General features: G+C 35.5%; 2 protein-coding genes across 12 annotated transcripts in view; one reads left to right on the top strand and one right to left on the bottom strand.

Annotated features, from left to right (window-relative positions):
• LOC110829278 (ubiquitin carboxyl-terminal hydrolase 36) overlaps positions 1–9,665 on the top strand; it is a 33,867-nt gene extending 24,202 nt beyond the window's left edge. For 9 of the 10 annotated variants that reach the window (XM_087360926.1, XM_087360828.1, XM_087361029.1 and 6 more), the window contains 5 exons: positions 328–753; positions 3,265–3,360; positions 6,267–6,364; positions 7,596–7,676; positions 9,001–9,665. In XM_087360926.1, the coding sequence (XP_087217052.1) occupies positions 328–706 (379 nt within the window). In that variant the 3' untranslated portion in view covers positions 707–753; positions 3,265–3,360; positions 6,267–6,364; positions 7,596–7,676; positions 9,001–9,665. The remainder of the gene's footprint in view (positions 1–327; positions 754–3,264; positions 3,361–6,266; positions 6,365–7,595; positions 7,677–9,000) is intronic. The other variant, XM_087360884.1, reaches the window with a different exon arrangement.
• A 4,057-nt stretch (positions 9,666–13,722) lies between these two features.
• Positions 13,723–18,089, bottom strand: part of LOC110829277 (Succinyl-CoA:3-ketoacid CoA transferase) — a 28,168-nt gene continuing 23,801 nt past the window's right edge. For both annotated transcript variants that reach the window (XM_022062846.2, XM_022062847.2), the window contains one exon: positions 13,723–17,898. In XM_022062846.2, coding sequence (XP_021918538.2) covers positions 17,749–17,898 — 150 coding nt within the window. In that variant the 3' untranslated portion in view covers positions 13,723–17,748. The remainder of the gene's footprint in view (positions 17,899–18,089) is intronic.

Raw genomic sequence — 18,089 nt, 5'->3', positions numbered from 1 at the left:
TCTGCAGCAGCTTCACACTTTTATGTATAATTTTCATTATGTTTGGGTTTTAAATAAAATGGTGATTTGATCTTCTTTAGATTATTTCCGTGGTTAACACAATTTTCATGTTCTTTGTTTTGTGAAAATTGTACCACAGATTTCCACTTCAAACACTGAAGAGGAAAGTTGTAAATATGAACATAATGTGCATTACAATAACAAGAAATTAGGTTATGTAAATAAATGTCTAGACAAGTTGAAACTAAAGTGTTTCACATAAGGTATGGTTGATGATTCTTCGCACTTACTTGCTTATTTAAATGTAATATTCTTTGTCTTTTACAGGTTCAACTTCTCGGGAAGGAAGATCGAGAAGCACGTGACAATTTCAGAACGACTGGATATTACAAGGTTCCTTTGTCCTTCATCAGCTCACCATAGCTCAGAGCCACTTATATACCATCTAGTTTCTATGGTCACGCACATTGGTTTATCAGTCAAATCTGGACACTATACTGCAGTGGCAGGAATGTGTGCCGGTCATTACTTTGAGTTTGATGACAAGTTAGTGTATCACATGTCAGTGTCAGAAGTTTTAGAAACTAATGCATACATTCTGCTCTATGAGTGTGAACCTTGTGAGGAACCTGAAGATTCATTAGCATCACAGCAGCGTGAAGGATGTACCACAGCCACCAGAAGGATTAAACACAACAATAGATAATGTTTCGGCAATGCTGATGCTTTACCCGTGCCACCAGGTAAAGATAGGTAAGTACTTCGCTTTGTGTGATTTTTCTTATTGTGGATATTGATAAATTATTAGTTGAATTGAGGTTTATTATTGCTAATATTATTGAATGAAAGGAAAAGGTTTGTCAATTTTTTTAAGGCTGTCAGACTCTTTTCTTATTGGAGGTATGTTTTTAAATAGAATATTATAGATACTACATAATTACATATACATATGTTGTCTGTTAAAGTTTTTTCCCTTAGCTTTTACATTATTTGTTCAGTACCAATTTAAAAATTAAAGGAGTGTAATTTTCTCGCTGTTACTATAGTGAGTACAACTTCAATCGAATTACAGGAATTTTGTGCAGAGGTTGCAGTTTATGAAGTCTGACTTTGTATTGCTGTTTAACCTCTTTTGACCATTTGTCACAGTTCGATACTTCTAAAGTTGATGTCTGGCAAGCATCCTCATAGTACAGGGATAGGTTTAAAGCCCCTGCTTTTTGTGATTAATCTGATTCAAGTGTAACATGTCTTAAAAATTATCTCATAAAGGAATGTTAAAATAATTTTTGTTATGTCATACATTCACAACAAACTTTTAGAACTAATGCTAATTCATTTACATGTATAACCATTGATTGCCAGCTTCTGCCATTCGTATTTACTAATATACCCATTGCTTTTGAGGGAGGGGTGAGGAGGAGGTAGGACCTTGTTCTCACTGGAACCATCCTTTAATCAAACCCCAAACCATTCCAATACTTTCATAGTTAGCTGCCACTTTGCAAAACAGTCCCCATATCCCCTCTTTCTTCTTTCTTTCACTCCATAATAGCAGAACTACGCACATCTCAGTCATACAAGATTTATTTCACTCCCTTATTTATCAAGCATACTTGAATGCTCTCTTCTGTCAGAACATGAGCATGGTGTCTGTTTCCTCTAACCTTATCCTGTTTCATGAGGACTGTCATGGTGTGGTGACAAGGGACATCTTTAGCATGGTTGAAACTAATAAATGTTAGTCTCATTTCATATTATACTTAAAACAAATGGACTCCCTTCCTTTGAAGAATGATTTAGTATGAGACAGGATTATCTGAAACATAATTACATATTTAATGAAGTTTGTAGGAGCTGAAATTATATTTGTGTGTTTAACGTAACATTTACATTCTGAAGGTATTTTTCATGGGCAGATGTTTTATCACATATGAGGCCCTCCAAAAATTATCAGTCCATAATGCTCAAATTTTCTGAGAATTAACGGGCATTAAAGTACTGCTGAATAAACACCGCAGTTGTACAGTGGTTTTACCACTGAGTAGCACTGAATTTTGCTGCCTAGTTCTCATGATTCATGCCTTTCTTAATTTGAGTGTCCATAATGTTAGAAGAAATTCCATTAACACATCATTCTGTGTTATTGTGTATATTTGCCAGTAACAAATATTACAGCATATAGCTTTAAGGGATGTATCCTGTTGCATGTTGTTTGCTAGGTTGATGGTCTGTCTACATAAAAATAGAGACTATATAAAAAAAATTGTGTAGATGGACTGTAATAAACCTTAAAATATTACAGTATATTTTCTTACATATTTATAGTTATTGTCTGTAATAATAAATATATAATGTTCATCTAGGTTTCATCTCTTAGCGAAACGTGACCAATTTGGAAACCAGTGTATTTGAAGCGCTTCTGAACTAACACCAGTAAATATATTTATGTGTGTGTGGCATGGCACACAAATGTATTTTGAAACTTTATAATTACACTATTTTGAGTTCAACATGCTAAATTAACAGCAGCTTGTCAAAGGCTTTCAGGGTATTCATTTATAACAAATGCTGCATACAGGATACTCATGTTAAGTTGTACTGGAGTGGAATGTATAATAACACATTTTTACTTTGAAATGTTATGTGAAAACAGAATCTGTTTTGCAAACACAGCATGGCTCTTACATTTAATTTCATATAGACCATAAAGGCTATGCTGCTTCATGGAACACAGTCATTTCTTGGATAAAACAGCAGCATTAAATAAGCTCAGTTATTCTAACAAAATGAAAAGGATAAAAACAAATGGTATGCATGAGAGAAAACATCACAGCAGTGAGCTGCATTTCATCAGTCCAATTTGTTCAGCATGGAATTATTCTGAAGTCCTAGAAATGTCACACTGAGCATTAAAACATATTCTGCATCTGAACTTCCATTTCCAACCTTTTAGAATGCGGGTTGTTCAGGAGTTGAGCAATCATGATAAAGCATGTCGTCTCAGATTTTGTAACAGGTTTCAAGGATTGTTGCTGTAAAACCTAGATATTATTCATGAATTGATACTGAGTGAAGAAGAAATCCCTTCTCTAGTGGTCTGAGATTAATCCACAACAGCTGCATGAAACTCCCTTGCTTCACAGCTGCCTGCTATATGCAACATTTGGTTCCAGTAGGATGGAGAAACCACCCATCCTGCTACAGCAAACGTTGATGTGTTATGCACAGTGTTTTTAACTGCATTCTTTCTTATTTCCTCAGATCTAATGGATGCCAAGGTCTTCTGAAGGATCAAGTCTACCGCAAGATACCCCACAGCATTAAGGAATGTAAAGAATGGATTACTCAGGATATACTGTCAGTTGTTTATAATTTACTTATAGTTGTAATACCTGTATGGTACTTTTACACATAGTTTTCAGAATTGCTTAAAGCCTTTTGAATGGGAGTGGAATACTTTACTTTTCATTTACTTATCCTTTGTCACATGAAAGAAAACCATTATGTATAGTATTATTGAAGGATTTGTACCACCTTGTAGCCTAGTCAATTTAGCAACAGAGATAACACTGCTCCTGTATTGAATATAACATATTTTTGTTGCCTTAATTTGAAGCATGTCCCTAATACTTAATCTGAACCAGTGACAAATCGATACATTTTATGTTAATACTAACACAGTATTTGATGCATGGATCATATTGATCTATCTCACAATCGGTTGTGTTTGTGGGATTCTTTGTCACTAATGTTAAACCTTTTTAGTTATATGAATAAAAGACATATAGACATATAATATATCTTTTAATTGCCCATGCATGTTTATAGGTATAATTTTGCATTTTATTTCTTCCTTTTTCATTTGCTCTATGTTTTTATGGATAAAGAATATGTGACTCTTCATTGTTTGTATGATTGCCAGTTTTCAGCCATTTGCTTCCTATTGCTTCTTTCAATAGAATTTAAGTTAAAGAATGAAACTCGTTTCTATTCATACATCTGCATTTACACTTTGAGACTGTGTTGACAACTAGTAGCATGTCATATGACATTACCCATGCGTGTTTACTAAGATACCTAATTGTGTAGGGCTCCAATCACGAAAGGCTGGTGTGATTTAATTTGTCATTTTGCACCTACTGCTGTTTGAGCCTCTCTTAGATGAGTGACAACTTCAAATGGAAATCAGTTTGTAAGGTCTCTTGGAGAAATAACTGTTGAAGCCATGTCCAGTCATAAGAATATGCAGCAGAATCCATTTGCTTGAGAGTGTTTGATATGTTTTATTGTTAATAAAATTATTATTTTGAACGGAATAGAGAAGTTGGCAGCAGATGGCAGTGAATCCTGGAACTGGTGTTGGAGGTTGGAAGTGTGAATGGGTTCAGGCTCTTGGAATGAAAACTTCACATCAGGAAAAGACAAATAGCCTCTGCAGGGGTTGGTATCAGGAACTTTGTGTTACTAACCACTTCAGCTTCCTGTCATACCAAATCAGTGGAGTCTCGTCTTCTGATTCGTACAGCAGACATACAACAATTTCTAAACTGTGTTTCTCCAGTGTCTTGGGAGCCTTGATTTTAAGAATTTGTTCTGGATTCTGCAACAGTAGTATAACAGTTTCTTCCTCATGATTTTATGTGACAGGATTTCACATGCAGATGTACCTATGCAAGTCTGCTTTAACTGGCATAATGTAGAAGTAGACTGAATTCCCATTTCTTTATCCATGAGACTAAATAAAAATAAAGAGAGGCTCTTCACAAGTTTATAGTAAATGAATCAAGGATGAGCAGGGATAACTTTATTTTGAGGATAAAGTTTAATTAAACTTCATTTGGCTGGAGAATATTAATGCAGTTCACTTGTTTTTCATGTTCTGTTGAAGAGGTTGCATGATTCATTGCATGACACAGAAAGTTATTGATTTTATTTTTGTTCACACATCAGGAGTGTTAGGAGTGTCATATTTGTACCCAGGAACTTTAACTGTAAATGTAGAAGGAATGCAAAGTAAATTAATGTTTCATGGTGGAGGGATAAATGAGTTTCTGTAGTATGTGCACAATGCCAAAGGTTTGCTCTCCATGTTTTGTCTACTTGTACAGCATGTGTAATAATTTTCCTTGGCATATGTTACCATGATACAAATATTTGATATTGTCATCAGATTATAAAAATAAAACCGGACCTACTCTTTTCAGTGAAGTTCAAGACATTATTAACATCAAAAATATATATGAATTTAATTTAGCTCAGTAAATATAGTAACTGGCTATGGACTGGACACCCGGTGTTCGATCCGCAACAGGGGCAGAGGATTCTTCCTCGATCCTCAGTGTCCGGACCAGTTCTGGGGCCCACCCATCCTCCTATCAAATGGGTTGCGGGGTTCTTTACCAGGGGTAAAGCACGACTGGGGTGTGATGCTGACCACTCACCCATTTATAGTGCCAAGGTCAAGAATGAGGAGCTATACTACCTCTCACCCCAAAGAACCTACATGGTGTATAGTGGAACAGCTTTTACTCTTTTTACAGTATTATTTTATTAGTGACAGATTTCCCAAATTATTAAAAAACTACACACCATGTGGACAAACAAACACTTGAAGACGGCAGAGGAGACTTTCAGACTACAAGGCCAAAACAGGTCGATATGACCTAACTCTTTGACTGCTTGATGAAAATGATATTTTATAAGTAGTCTGGCAACAATAAGGATGTACATTCTCTTCCTTATAGACAAACTGTATCATTCTGTACTTCTCACTTGGCATAAAGTTAACATAGCCAGATAGTGCAATGTATCAGTGCTCCAAGGACAAAACTGTGTGCTTTGCCTACATCACAGAATAGCGGGTAGAAGGAAAACGAATGCACATACTACACAGCCAAAGACATTACTGACACTGGAAATGAGACAGCCTGCCCCTGAGAAATAATGTTTTCACCACCCTGAAAACCTCAAATCCTATAATGTTTGTATGATGGACAGTACTTGCTTCATTATCTGCTGCCTGTTTCCCTTCCATCATCTCCTTACCTTTTACTTCTAACAACCCTTTGATGCACAGATTCACCATGACTACAGGAATCAGATTCATTATGAAATAAATTTAGTTTTGAGAAAACATTTTAAATTCATAACCGTATAAGTCAAACACTTTCGTATATCTATGTGATAGCACTCACGAAATGGTTACGGTAAAGTAAGTATGTAACATATTAAGCTACAAATGGATGTAATTCTCCTTTTTTCAGGTTGAAACAGTGAACTCCATCATGTAGACTGTCATCGTAAGAAGATGAAGTATAATAATTTCCAAGACTACATGAATTACAGAGGAAAAATAACAGAGGTCATTATTATTATATCTTTTATCATAAATATTATAAGTTATAATATCTGTCATCCTCTTACTGGCTAAAACGCTTAATATCACAATGAATCTAAATACTGTAACCATAATTACTTTATTAAAAATAAATTGTGGAAACAAAGATTCTTATGCCTATCTTGGCAGTTAATTTCAGTTTAATTGCAGTCTCCTAGACATTAAATAAGTACAAATTTAATTACATTAGACAAATGTACTACTTTTCAGGTGAAGTGTTTAGTATATTTATTTGTACTAACTTCGTGGTTTGATAAGACAGAGGAAGCAGGTTATATTGAAATGGCTGCTGGCCCATACACGAATAAACAGGGAAAGATATGTCAGTGTAAGGCACAAAACCAGCAGAACTTTGAGGAATAAGAAGAGGGACTATCTGAAAGATCAGATAGGGAAGCTGGAAACTAACAGCAAAAATAACCCATCACAGAGTTGTATAGAGGCATAAGGGAATTCAAGAAGGGGTACAAACTTAGGACACATCTGCTCACGAACTCACATGACATCATAGACAGATGGAAAGATTACTTTAGCAAGTTACTAAACGTTCACATAGCTGATCAAGTTAATGAGCCTGAAGTACATACAGCAGAGCCCTTCATCCCGGAAGTTTCAGAATGAACATAGAGAGTGACAGAATACCCTGATAACATAATTTTATATCCTTATTGCATTAGAAGAACTTTCTAATATTGATAGAAAGAGTTCAGGATCTTCATCTATAGTTTAAAATCTTTGTTAGGAAGAATGGGTCACAGTTGTTTATTAACTAATAAAATATTGAATATCAGCGAATACTCTGAAAGGAACACACATCCAGTGCTTCTTTTCCAAGTGACAGTAGTCTGATCAGCTTGTACAACAATGTGGTTATATGTACCCACAAACTATCAAGGATGTGGAAGCAAACTCAGAATAAATGTGTAAAATGGGGGGAAATATGCATAACATATTTATTACTACAAAGAAGCTGGTTGTGAGATCACCAATTTTACAAGGTTATGTTATACCGGGTCTCATTAAAACAGGAATGCAATGGAGGGTAAAATTTCACTTACCTTGCTAGCAAACCGCAAATTAAAACTGCTGGTGACTTCCCTTCCGTATATTTTTGTACTCTGTGTTGGCATAAAGTGGCAAATACAGCTGAAATTAAAATGACAAAATGCCAACCTCACGAGGCTTTCGTTTTCAGTTGCTGAAGTACCTGTTGTATGATACCAATCTCTTCTGTGATGTGCCACATTTTACAAGATAAAATCACTAACAAGCAAAGGTAGATATACAGTAAAACCTCTCTAACTTGGACACTTGCGGTTCCACGATAATGTGTCCAACTTACAGAGTTGTCCAGGATAGAGAGAAAGGGGAAAATCATCCTTTCAAAGTGTTGTGTAATAACAATGTGGTAAATGTAGAGTATAATGGAGCCCTTCCCAAAAAGTAAATTATTGATAAGAAAAATCAAAAAAGTAAATTAAATTTTTACAAATTTTGTTTTCACTAAATTCAACTTGCATGGATAAGCTAAAAAGGAAGGACACCAATACTTTATGTTTACTGACAATGTAATCTATTTACTTACATAATCTAACTACTGTAATTTCTGTTAACAATGTTTAACTCAGTTGCAAGCACTGTACTGACAAAGTTAAAGCTGTACCAGCAATACCTACTGTAGTCCAGTAAAGGGTTCAACAAAAGAATAACTATACACTTTCACTGCATTCCAATGATATGCTCAATGTCTCACCCTCAACCATAAGCTAATCCTCAGGCAGAAGACATTCATAAGTCATAAATTCAAAACAACAAAATACTAACTGTAAATGTTTCCCATTAAAGCATTGAAGCTAAGTGCATGCATGCACCTGTCCAACTTACAACAAAAGGGGTGACCAAGTTCCAGGATAAATGGGTGTCCAAGATACAGGGTATTGTGGATATGTAAAATTATAGGATATTCGCCAGTTCCAATTAAAACTGTCCAATATAGAGGGGTGTCCAGGATATATGGGTGTCCAACTAGAGGGGTTTTACTGTAGTAAGGTTTATCTCTCCTCGCTTACAATCTTTCACCTACTCTGATCCCTTTCAACAGGATGTTATGTGGTATCTACAACAAACATTATCACACATCATTTATATAAATCGTTGTGGGTTTAGGTAAGAGGGCCAACAGGATTTCTTGTTCCCCTTCCCTTTTATACGCAATGACAGAAGCAGAATCCAGCTTCCAAAATGCTCTAGTTTATAATTTGGATGATGAACAAGGAGCAAAATAATAATTTTACATATTTGAATGCACTATCATCAGAAACCTTCAGATTTTGTTTAGATTTTATGTTTTGAACTCAGAACTTTATATAATACTATGGATTCACAAGAAAAATGGTTCCTGTGGGGTAATATTAACTGAGAAATAGATAACCCAATTTTAAGCATGCAATGGAATGTCAAAATTTTTAAACACAATGTCATAAAAAGAACAAGGACAATTCACAAATTTTTATATATGCCCCTTTATCACCATCCCCATCACTTTGTAACATCTTTTATCACTCATGTTCTTTGTATACACTGTTCCTATGTTGTTTCAGGGGTGACAACTGTAAGTTGGAAAGCCTGGGAGCTTAGTGATACTGTGGAGCAGACCCAAGGCAAGAAGGCTGGCAAGCCTGATGAGTAGAAAGTGGCTATTAGGATGTTGGAAGTGACAGTTGGAGCTGGTGGAACATGACTTGTACTATTCTTCACCAGATGTGTATAAAATGTGCATTTATTGTCCCTCTCTTTTCAGGCTGCAGGTTAGAAATGATACATCTTATGCCATTAAAGGCAACACCAAAGTTGTACTGTTTAATTTTCTAAAATAATATGGTTGATGCTGAAACTAGTGAGCTGGGACTACATAATGTAGGGCCCTGAAAAGATGGTAAAGCATGAAAAACATGTAACTTTGTTAAGGCATGTTATATTAGAGTTTCCTGTGGCAGTGAAGATGTCAGTGTTGTCCTTTTGGGTTGTGATGCTGTGTGGACACTTTTAAGACCACAGGGCATCTGAACCCAGAATAACATAATCACTGCTTTGTTAATGTAATTATTCTATAGAATGTAAAGCAACAACATAATAGTTTAGCAAACATTGTCTTCAGCTTTGAATTTGATTGTGATAACTAATGAACCATTGTAACTGGGCAAATTCAATTTTGAACAGAGACCAAAGAAGCTTGTGAGTCTAATGAAAACGCACTTAAATGAAACCTGTAGCAAAATTCTTCATCAAGAAGGGTCTAAAACAAGATACTTTGTCTCCCTTGCTCTTTAACTTCGCGCTAGAATATGCTATCAGGAAAGTCCAAGATAGGCAGCAGGGTTTGCAATTGAATGGGACACATCAGCTATTGGCATATGCTGATGATGTTAATTTATTGGGGGACGATATGAATACAATAAAGAGGAACGCAGAAGTTTTACTAGAGGCTAGTAGACAGGTGGGGCTACAAGTAAATTCAGAAAAAACTAAGTACATGTTAGTATCTCGTCATCAGAAGACAGGCGGGCAAAATTATCTTAGGGTAGCTAATAAGTCCTTTGAAAGGCTTGAGGTTCTCCGTCATCAGGGCGTCATCGCCCTGGTGACGGAGGCAGTATGACCTCTGAAACGTTGGTTAACATCGACCACACTACACAGCGCAACAACCCAGAAGACGGAAATGTCCTTTGAAAGGGTTACAAAGTTCAAATATCTGGGAACAACAATAACAAATCAAAATGACACTCATGAGGAAGTTAGGAGGAGATTAAATTCTGGAAATGCTTGCTACTTCTCAGTTCAAAATATTTTGTCTTCCCGTCTGATTTCTAAGAACCTAAAAATTAAAGTGTACAAAACAATAATCTTGCCTGTTGTTTTGTATGGGTGCAAAACATAGTCTCTCACTCAGAGGGAGGAACACAGATTGCAGGTGTTTGAGAATGGGGTGTTGAGGAGGATATTTGGGCCTAAGAGGGAAGACGCTGGGGCGTGGAGAAAACTGCATAATGATGAGCTTAAAAATCTGTACTCCTCCCCCAGTATTGTCAGGGTGATTAAGTCGAGAAGAATGAGATGGGCTGGGCATGTAGCGCGCATGGATGAGACAAGAGGTGTGCACCGGGTACTGGTTGGGAAACCTGAGGGAAGAGACCACTGGGGAGACCTAGACGTAGATGGGAGGATAATCTCAGGCAGGATCTATGGGAGATAGGAGTTGAAGGAAACTGGATTTTGTTGGCCCAGGACAATTACTCCATTCACACACAGAAGAAGGCAATGGCAAACCACTTCTGGATCATCTGCCAAGAACGTATATGAACAGGTCCCAGTCCAAGAAAAGGATGAAAGGATCCTGTTCATATGGACCTGTCGTCAGACAGAACACTAAATAAATAAACTGTTTGGAAGTAAACCATTACAGACATGTAAATTTGATGGCGTCTAAGAATCGGTACCTTCTTCCTTGACATGGACTCATTGGTGTATATATAAAAATCGATATCGAAACATTATTATATTGTACGACTAAAGCGCAACGATAATCTTTATGTCCTTAGCACCAGCCATGGAACAATAAACACAGAGACAGCAAGAATTAAAATTCCGTATTCATAAACAGATGTTTAAATATTGATAATTACTATTGTAATAAACATATTTTTCCTGAAATCTTAAAACTAAACCAAGGGTATATCTTACAATTGATGGCATCTTAAAATCATGGAAATCCAGTATTAGCACATAACCTACTAAGAAAATTTGCATTACTTTGTAAGCCTATTATTACGTTCAGTATGATGTTAATTTATTGGGTTATGATACAAATACAATAAAGAGGGACATAGAAGTTTTACTAGAGGGTAGTAGATAGGTGGAGTTAGAAGTAAATTCAAATTATATCCCTATTATAATTATTTTTGCATATTGAAAACAGTTAAGAAATAGATGCTGAACTATTTTAAAAGTTTAATGTAGAGTGTGTTCTGGACACTTTCCATTAATTTAAAAAATACAAGTACAGTAAAACCCCTCTAGTTGGACACCCCTCTATATTGGACACTTTTAATTGGAACCGGTGAATATCCTATAATTTTACATATCCACAATACCCTATATCTTGGACACCCCTTTATCCTGGAACTTGGTCACCCCTTTTGTTGTAAGATGGACAGGTGCATGCATGCATGCACTTAGCTTCAACGCTTTTATGGGAAACGTTTACAGTTAGTATTTTGTTGTTTTGAATTTCTGACTGATGAATGCCTTCTACCTGAGGATTAGCTTATGGTTGAGGGTGTGAGACATTGAACACATCATTGGAATCCAGTGAAAGTGTATAGTTATTCTTTTGTTGAACCCCTCACTGGAGTTTTAACTTTGTCAGTACAGTGCTTCCAACTGAGTTAAACAGTGTTAAAGGAAATTGGAAAGGTATGCTTTCCCTCATAGTCAACCAGGAATGGTTCAAACTTTATTCTGATTGCTGCGAAAATTAGAAAGGGAATGGACAAATTCCAAGATAAAAGCAAAAGGCAGTGTCTTGTGATGAAATTTTTTACAAGAAATAAGTGACATCATATCTTGAGCTAATGCCGTAAGTACAATTAAAAAAATACATTCTGAACATTGCAACCATGAGAGTGGGTTTCAAAAGATTATTATTATTGTCATTAATTCTTAATTTGAGCAAGCCTACAGTAGTTAGATTATGTAAGTAACTAGATTACATTGTCGATAAACGTAAAGTATTGGTGCCCTTCCCTTTGAACTTATCCAGGCAGGTTTAATTTAGTGAAAACAAAATTTGTAAAAATTTAATTTACCCTTTTGATTTTTGTTATCAGTAATTCCCTTTTTTTTGGGGGGGGGGGGGAGGGCTCCATAATACTCTACAATTACCACATTGTCATTACACCACAATTTGAAAAGATGCTTTTCCCCTTTCCCTCTATCCTGGACACCTCTGTAAGTTGGACACATTATCGTGGAACCGCAAGTGTCCAAGTTAGAGAGGTTTTACTGTAGTTAGAAATATTGTCATTACAATGACAAACATAATATAGCAACATGTCCTACTTGCAAGTTAAGAAAGGGAGTTTGACAGCAGTTTTCACAATTATAGTATCTTTGGGAGACAGACAAAGAAGGACAATTTCTTTGCAGTACCAAATGACTGAATTGGACATTTCTAAAGCCATTTTATTCCATTCATTCAACTGGTTGCTGCATCAACATTCATTGTGGAATTTCTTCTACTGTAAGTATTCACTTGTGGGGGGAACCAGACACATCCAGCATCACAGTGTCAATAAGAGTCGTGTTAATTATGATTTCCAGTAAAATCTATATCCAATTAGAAGTGAAATAGACAGCCTGGAATGTTGTGTATTTGATTTGTAATTTTTTTGTCAGAACTTTGATCCATAAGAACACTGTGAAGCAGAGACTGCTACGGGCATGTGCTGTATGCCAGTAGAAAGACAGTGAGAATTATGTTTTGAACACATATCAACCATACAAAATAATACGAGGTCCTCCAGGTTGGGGGTTAGTCGCAAGGCTAACAACCTTGCACGGTAAAAAGTAAGATGTTTCGAAACCTCAATCAAAGCCTCGGACAGACGGACTTAACAGAGCAGTGGAGGATAGGACCGAATGGAAGAGAAGAACTGAGGAGGCCATGGACCAAATATGGACCGGAGAGCCATAGAAGAAGAAGAAGAAAGTAATACGAAATGTCATATTTGACAAAACTCAATCTGTCAAAGTTTGGTTCAGAGCTAAAGAACTGCTAGAGTTATTTCGGCTTCATGTGTCAAGCCCACAGCTGCATCTTCCTCAGTTTTCACATATTATTCTAAATTAAACTGAAATACACAACTGTGGGGTCAAGGTGAGTCTCATGTGCCACCTGTGGTGTGTCAGTGCACAGAAACTTCTGAATCATCATGTATATTTAAAAAATGCAACAAAGAGAAGAATTTCTTGTAAAAACTACACTTCCAGTAATTTTATTTATATATTACTGTGTCCTTGTTGTGATATCTTGTGGGTCAAGTGTGTGTGTCTCTCTCACACACACATGAATGCACACACGTGTAAAAATTTGCACATGTACACACACCAGAGCAGGCGATAGTTCCATACAGTGCATTAGTGCCATGATAATTAACCTTCATATTTAAGCTAAAAAGAAACTAACTATACATATAAAAACCAAAATACCTTTTGTGTAATATCATTCAGTAAGATTTTGAAATATATGTAAATCAAACAAAACATAAAATTCTTACACAACCATTTATGTACTGAAAACTCAACCCCAATTACAAGCAAAACAAAATACTAATAAAACTATAATTACATATCCTATGGTTTCCTGTATTCATTTATCAAAATATTCCTAAGACTCAATTACACATTCATGGTGAGTATAAAAATGTACCTTTTCCTTTACAAACCACACACCAACTATTTGAGTTTTACTGGGACTCAGATTTTGAAGCATTTGACTATCATCAAGCACACTGCAGAATTCACATGACATACTTCAGAATGAGCAACTTAAAAGTCTGCTTCATTACCAGAAGTTATCTCATGCAGAAGTGACCTTTCAATATAAAAATGTAGCACACAGAAACCAAACATTCATAGAGATATATCACATACCCTTCACAATGTAATCATGATTGAAGTCTCCTAAGGATTAATATTTTCTTTCTTTTAAATTTCTGTCACGCTGATGCAAGTTATGTAATACTTTCAAAGAGACAACTAATTAATAAATTATCAATAATAATAACGTTTTATCTTTGCCATTCAGTATGTATAAATAGAAGGCATGTGTACAAACCATTTCCAAAACTGTAATTTATTTACAGGATCAGAACAGCTCAGTTAGTATAATGATTATCTACAGGCTAGACAACCAGGGTTTGATTCCTGACAGGGGCAGGAATTTACTTTTGCCACCATGTCCAACTAGCTGAGGCCCATCCAACCTGCTGTACAAAGCACAGTAAATGCTCGTTCCATGGGGTATAATGGTCAGGGAGCAAAGCTGACCACCTACACCCACTGCAAAAGTTAACCTTTATTGTATGGGAAAAGGCAATATAAACCCTCATACCTCAGCATGCCAGCTTGATTTAACTCTGTGGTTAAAGGTTTGGCAGTATACTACTGTAATTCAAGGTTAATATCTTGAGCTATGCCTCCACTCCTCCATACATCATGGTGTGTGCTGAATTAAGCATAGGAACCAGTTTGGAAATATTTGCAAATAAAAACTTCCCAACTCTAAAATTTTGTACTGTCAGTCACCTGTTGATATGCAGGCTGAAAATAAGTAACATGACTATAAAGAATAAGTAAACACACTTGTCACAGAAAAATAAATTTAGTAACTGAATAAGAGAATGATGCTGTTCTGACAGAAAGACAAAACTTTAAATGTTCTAGATATAATCAGTATACTGACTTAAGGCACAGGCAAACATAATCACTGAACACTGCTGAAATAAAATGTTTGTCCCAAGTGATATATGGTTATGTGGTGAGAAACAGAAATATTAGATAACCTAACACTCGGTGTAGGCACACATGTATGTGTTTTATTTCTTGCAATTAGAATTCTGTAGCTTTCTGTATTATGGGCATTTGGGAAGTATTAAGTCTCCATGGGCCGGCGCAGTGGCCACACGGTCTGAGGCATAGACCTTGTGCGCCTGGCCATTGCGACCGTGGGTTTGAGTCCCACTCAAGGCATGGATGTTTGTCCCCTCTTCCAGTCTGGTGGGTAAAGACTGGCCATGGAAGGCAAGGCAAAACCACCGTGGTACTTTCACAAGAAAACCCCGATGGGGCGACGAAGGTCAAGCTGACCATAGATGATAAAAAAAGTCTCCATGGAAAGAGAACTACTAGTTGTTGGTACATGACTGTTTGTTATGGACAAAAGCTATTTTGTTTAAATGTGTAACAGTGTACAGTATTTATATACTATAATATTATATCGAACATGACTAGCCGAATAACTGAACACACAAAAATTCTTAAAATAAATCTAGAAGTGTTTGAAGGTCAGTGGATTTGCTGTGCTTATCACAGCAAATCCACTGATCTGAAATATCTTTTATAATTTGGAAAACTGTTAAAATGATGACTGTTCAGAAAACATCAAACATGTTTCAAGCTGACACTACAGCTGAAAACATATGGTCAATTACATAGGATGACATGAAAAGAGATGTCAATGATGACAGGAAAGCTGCTATTAATGATTTTAGACTAGATTCTGTGAATTCAAACCTCTGACTGGATACATAATTACTGGCCTTGGTCACAATATACCCCATTCCAAGATGTAATCAGTGTTGTTTCAGTGTATCAAGCTTCAAGTTTTTCCACAGAATGTATTAAAAGGGTTTTAGACTCAAATAATCATATTGACTCAACAATCATCATGACTTAAAGAAAGATAAAAAACATTTAGCTGCAAGTCATTCAAGAGTAACATAAGAAATCGTTTGTACGTACTTGGTGTACTACACAAATAATAAAGATGAAAGATGAGCCATTCAAAACATATACCAGATACATACATATAGAAAAATTTGAATGGCAAAAAGTTTAACTACATTTCTTTGGATTAAATACTATTCCAATTCATCTATATGAAGTTGTAAGGAAAATGCTTACTTCTGTGAGTTGCTTTTAACATTTTAGATAAGTAAATAATGTGCTGTAATGTCATATCTACCAAATTTTTTTACATAAAATTCATCTGTAAAAAGATAATTACAAATACTTGAATAAAGCACAAGAAACATGAAGTTTTTATTCAAGTTCATCACAATATAAAATTAGCCCAGCATCCCTATTCATCCTTATGAAAGTTAAATCTCTTTTAAATATATAAAAATTTACTACTCTACATAATTGTCTCCTTACTGTGTTTAATTATACTGATGTGATGAAATAAGTGACTTAACACAGTATGTTATACTTGACAGTGGCAATTTCATAGTGATAGGTATCCAAGAAAGCATAAACAAATTAAAATAACTGTACCAGTTTACATAGGATGGAAGACAGAGTAAAAGTGTAGATGAAAAATTACAAGAAAATGACTATGGCAAACTAATGATAAGTTCTGAAACACATATGAAAGTAGGAGCATATTCTTATACAAGCTTGTACAAGCTTGTCCTTGTTATGGGATGTTCAACCTTTCCTGTTTTCCTTTCTTCCATACTATATACACTTCTTATATTTCTATTTAATATGAAAATCATATGAAAACTGTTTTAAAGTCATCAAACTACTGTCAAATTAATGAAGGATTTTAATGACAGTTCATGACTGTAAAACAAGTCCACTCTCCATAAGTTCAATTTGTAGTTACTTCATACATCTGTGTCACAATGATGTGAATTTAAGAAAATATGGAGCAAACAATCTTGAACTTAACACATCAGAGACCGTTCCTATTTCATGTTCTGTAGTACCAATTTGAAGCCCCTGATGAATACATTAAATCAAGACAATCTAAGGCCCATGTATTATTCTGTATACTAAACAAGTATGATGAGAATTTGTTCCATTTGTTAAAGTTCATGCCATTATTATTCTTATAAACACTGGCTCACTTCACTATGATATGTCCCCATAACAACCAAGACAAAGTAATAGTCTATTTGTACATAAAATCTTGTTCTAGCATTTCATTAACCTCGATATCAAAATGTCAGTAACAGACAGACATTGGAATTACACTCCTTTCAACAGAAACAATAAAGATTATATCCCTTTAGAATTATGTAAAAATATATTAAGACATGCAAGTTCAATTACTGGAATAAACAGAATTACTCGATATTCATCTTCTGGGTTGTAATACCATGTGGACTTGCAGGTAGATACCAATGTTTCACAAATACAGTAGTATCCTACAAGTCCATACGGTGTCACAACCCTGAAGACCAACAATGACAACTCCACTGCTACAACCTCAGTTCCATACACCATTACTGAACTTCCATAGCATGTTTTGAAAAATACCTGAATGTATATTAATAATTTAATTACTGCTTCCTTCTTTGTCCTACAACAAAACAGGGGTAGAGCGATTAAAAATATGAAATAATTTTGTAAGCAATACTACAATTAACATAAATGTTTACAAGATTTGATTCAAGTCAAGACTGTAGAGTTATACTATGAGAAATAATCTTGATGAATTCCTGGAAAAGATGTAGTACCAACATTTCTGTAAGTCAATAATCACACTGCATGTCCCTACATCTTCAGTCTTCAACTGACACTTGTACCATAGGTTTCAAGTCTGGTGACACTCCAAACTCACAACCTGTCGATGCAATGATGTCCTCAACACCAACACCATCTGCTATCTCTATGAGTGTGAGGCCCTCCTCCTTATCAACATTAAACACACCCTAGAAATGTAAAATATTTAGCATTACTATACATGCATCTCAAAGAAGAAAGTTTTAACTAATGACACATGTGGAAATGTCAGTGGACATATATTAAATGTTGGTTGTGTAGCCGGACAAGTCTGTGGATCATGCCCGGCTTGTTTCCCTAAGATATGATCTAAGTTATGAAGGACATTAGTTTTTAAAAT

Source organism: Zootermopsis nevadensis, unplaced genomic scaffold (genome assembly GCF_977971745.1).
Source record: "Zootermopsis nevadensis isolate Lab colony 2312 unplaced genomic scaffold, Znev_1.0 Znev_ptg000001l, whole genome shotgun sequence".
In the NCBI taxonomy this organism is placed as follows: domain Eukaryota; kingdom Metazoa; phylum Arthropoda; class Insecta; order Blattodea; family Termopsidae; genus Zootermopsis; species Zootermopsis nevadensis.
This window is presented reverse-complemented; position numbering and strand designations above follow the sequence as displayed.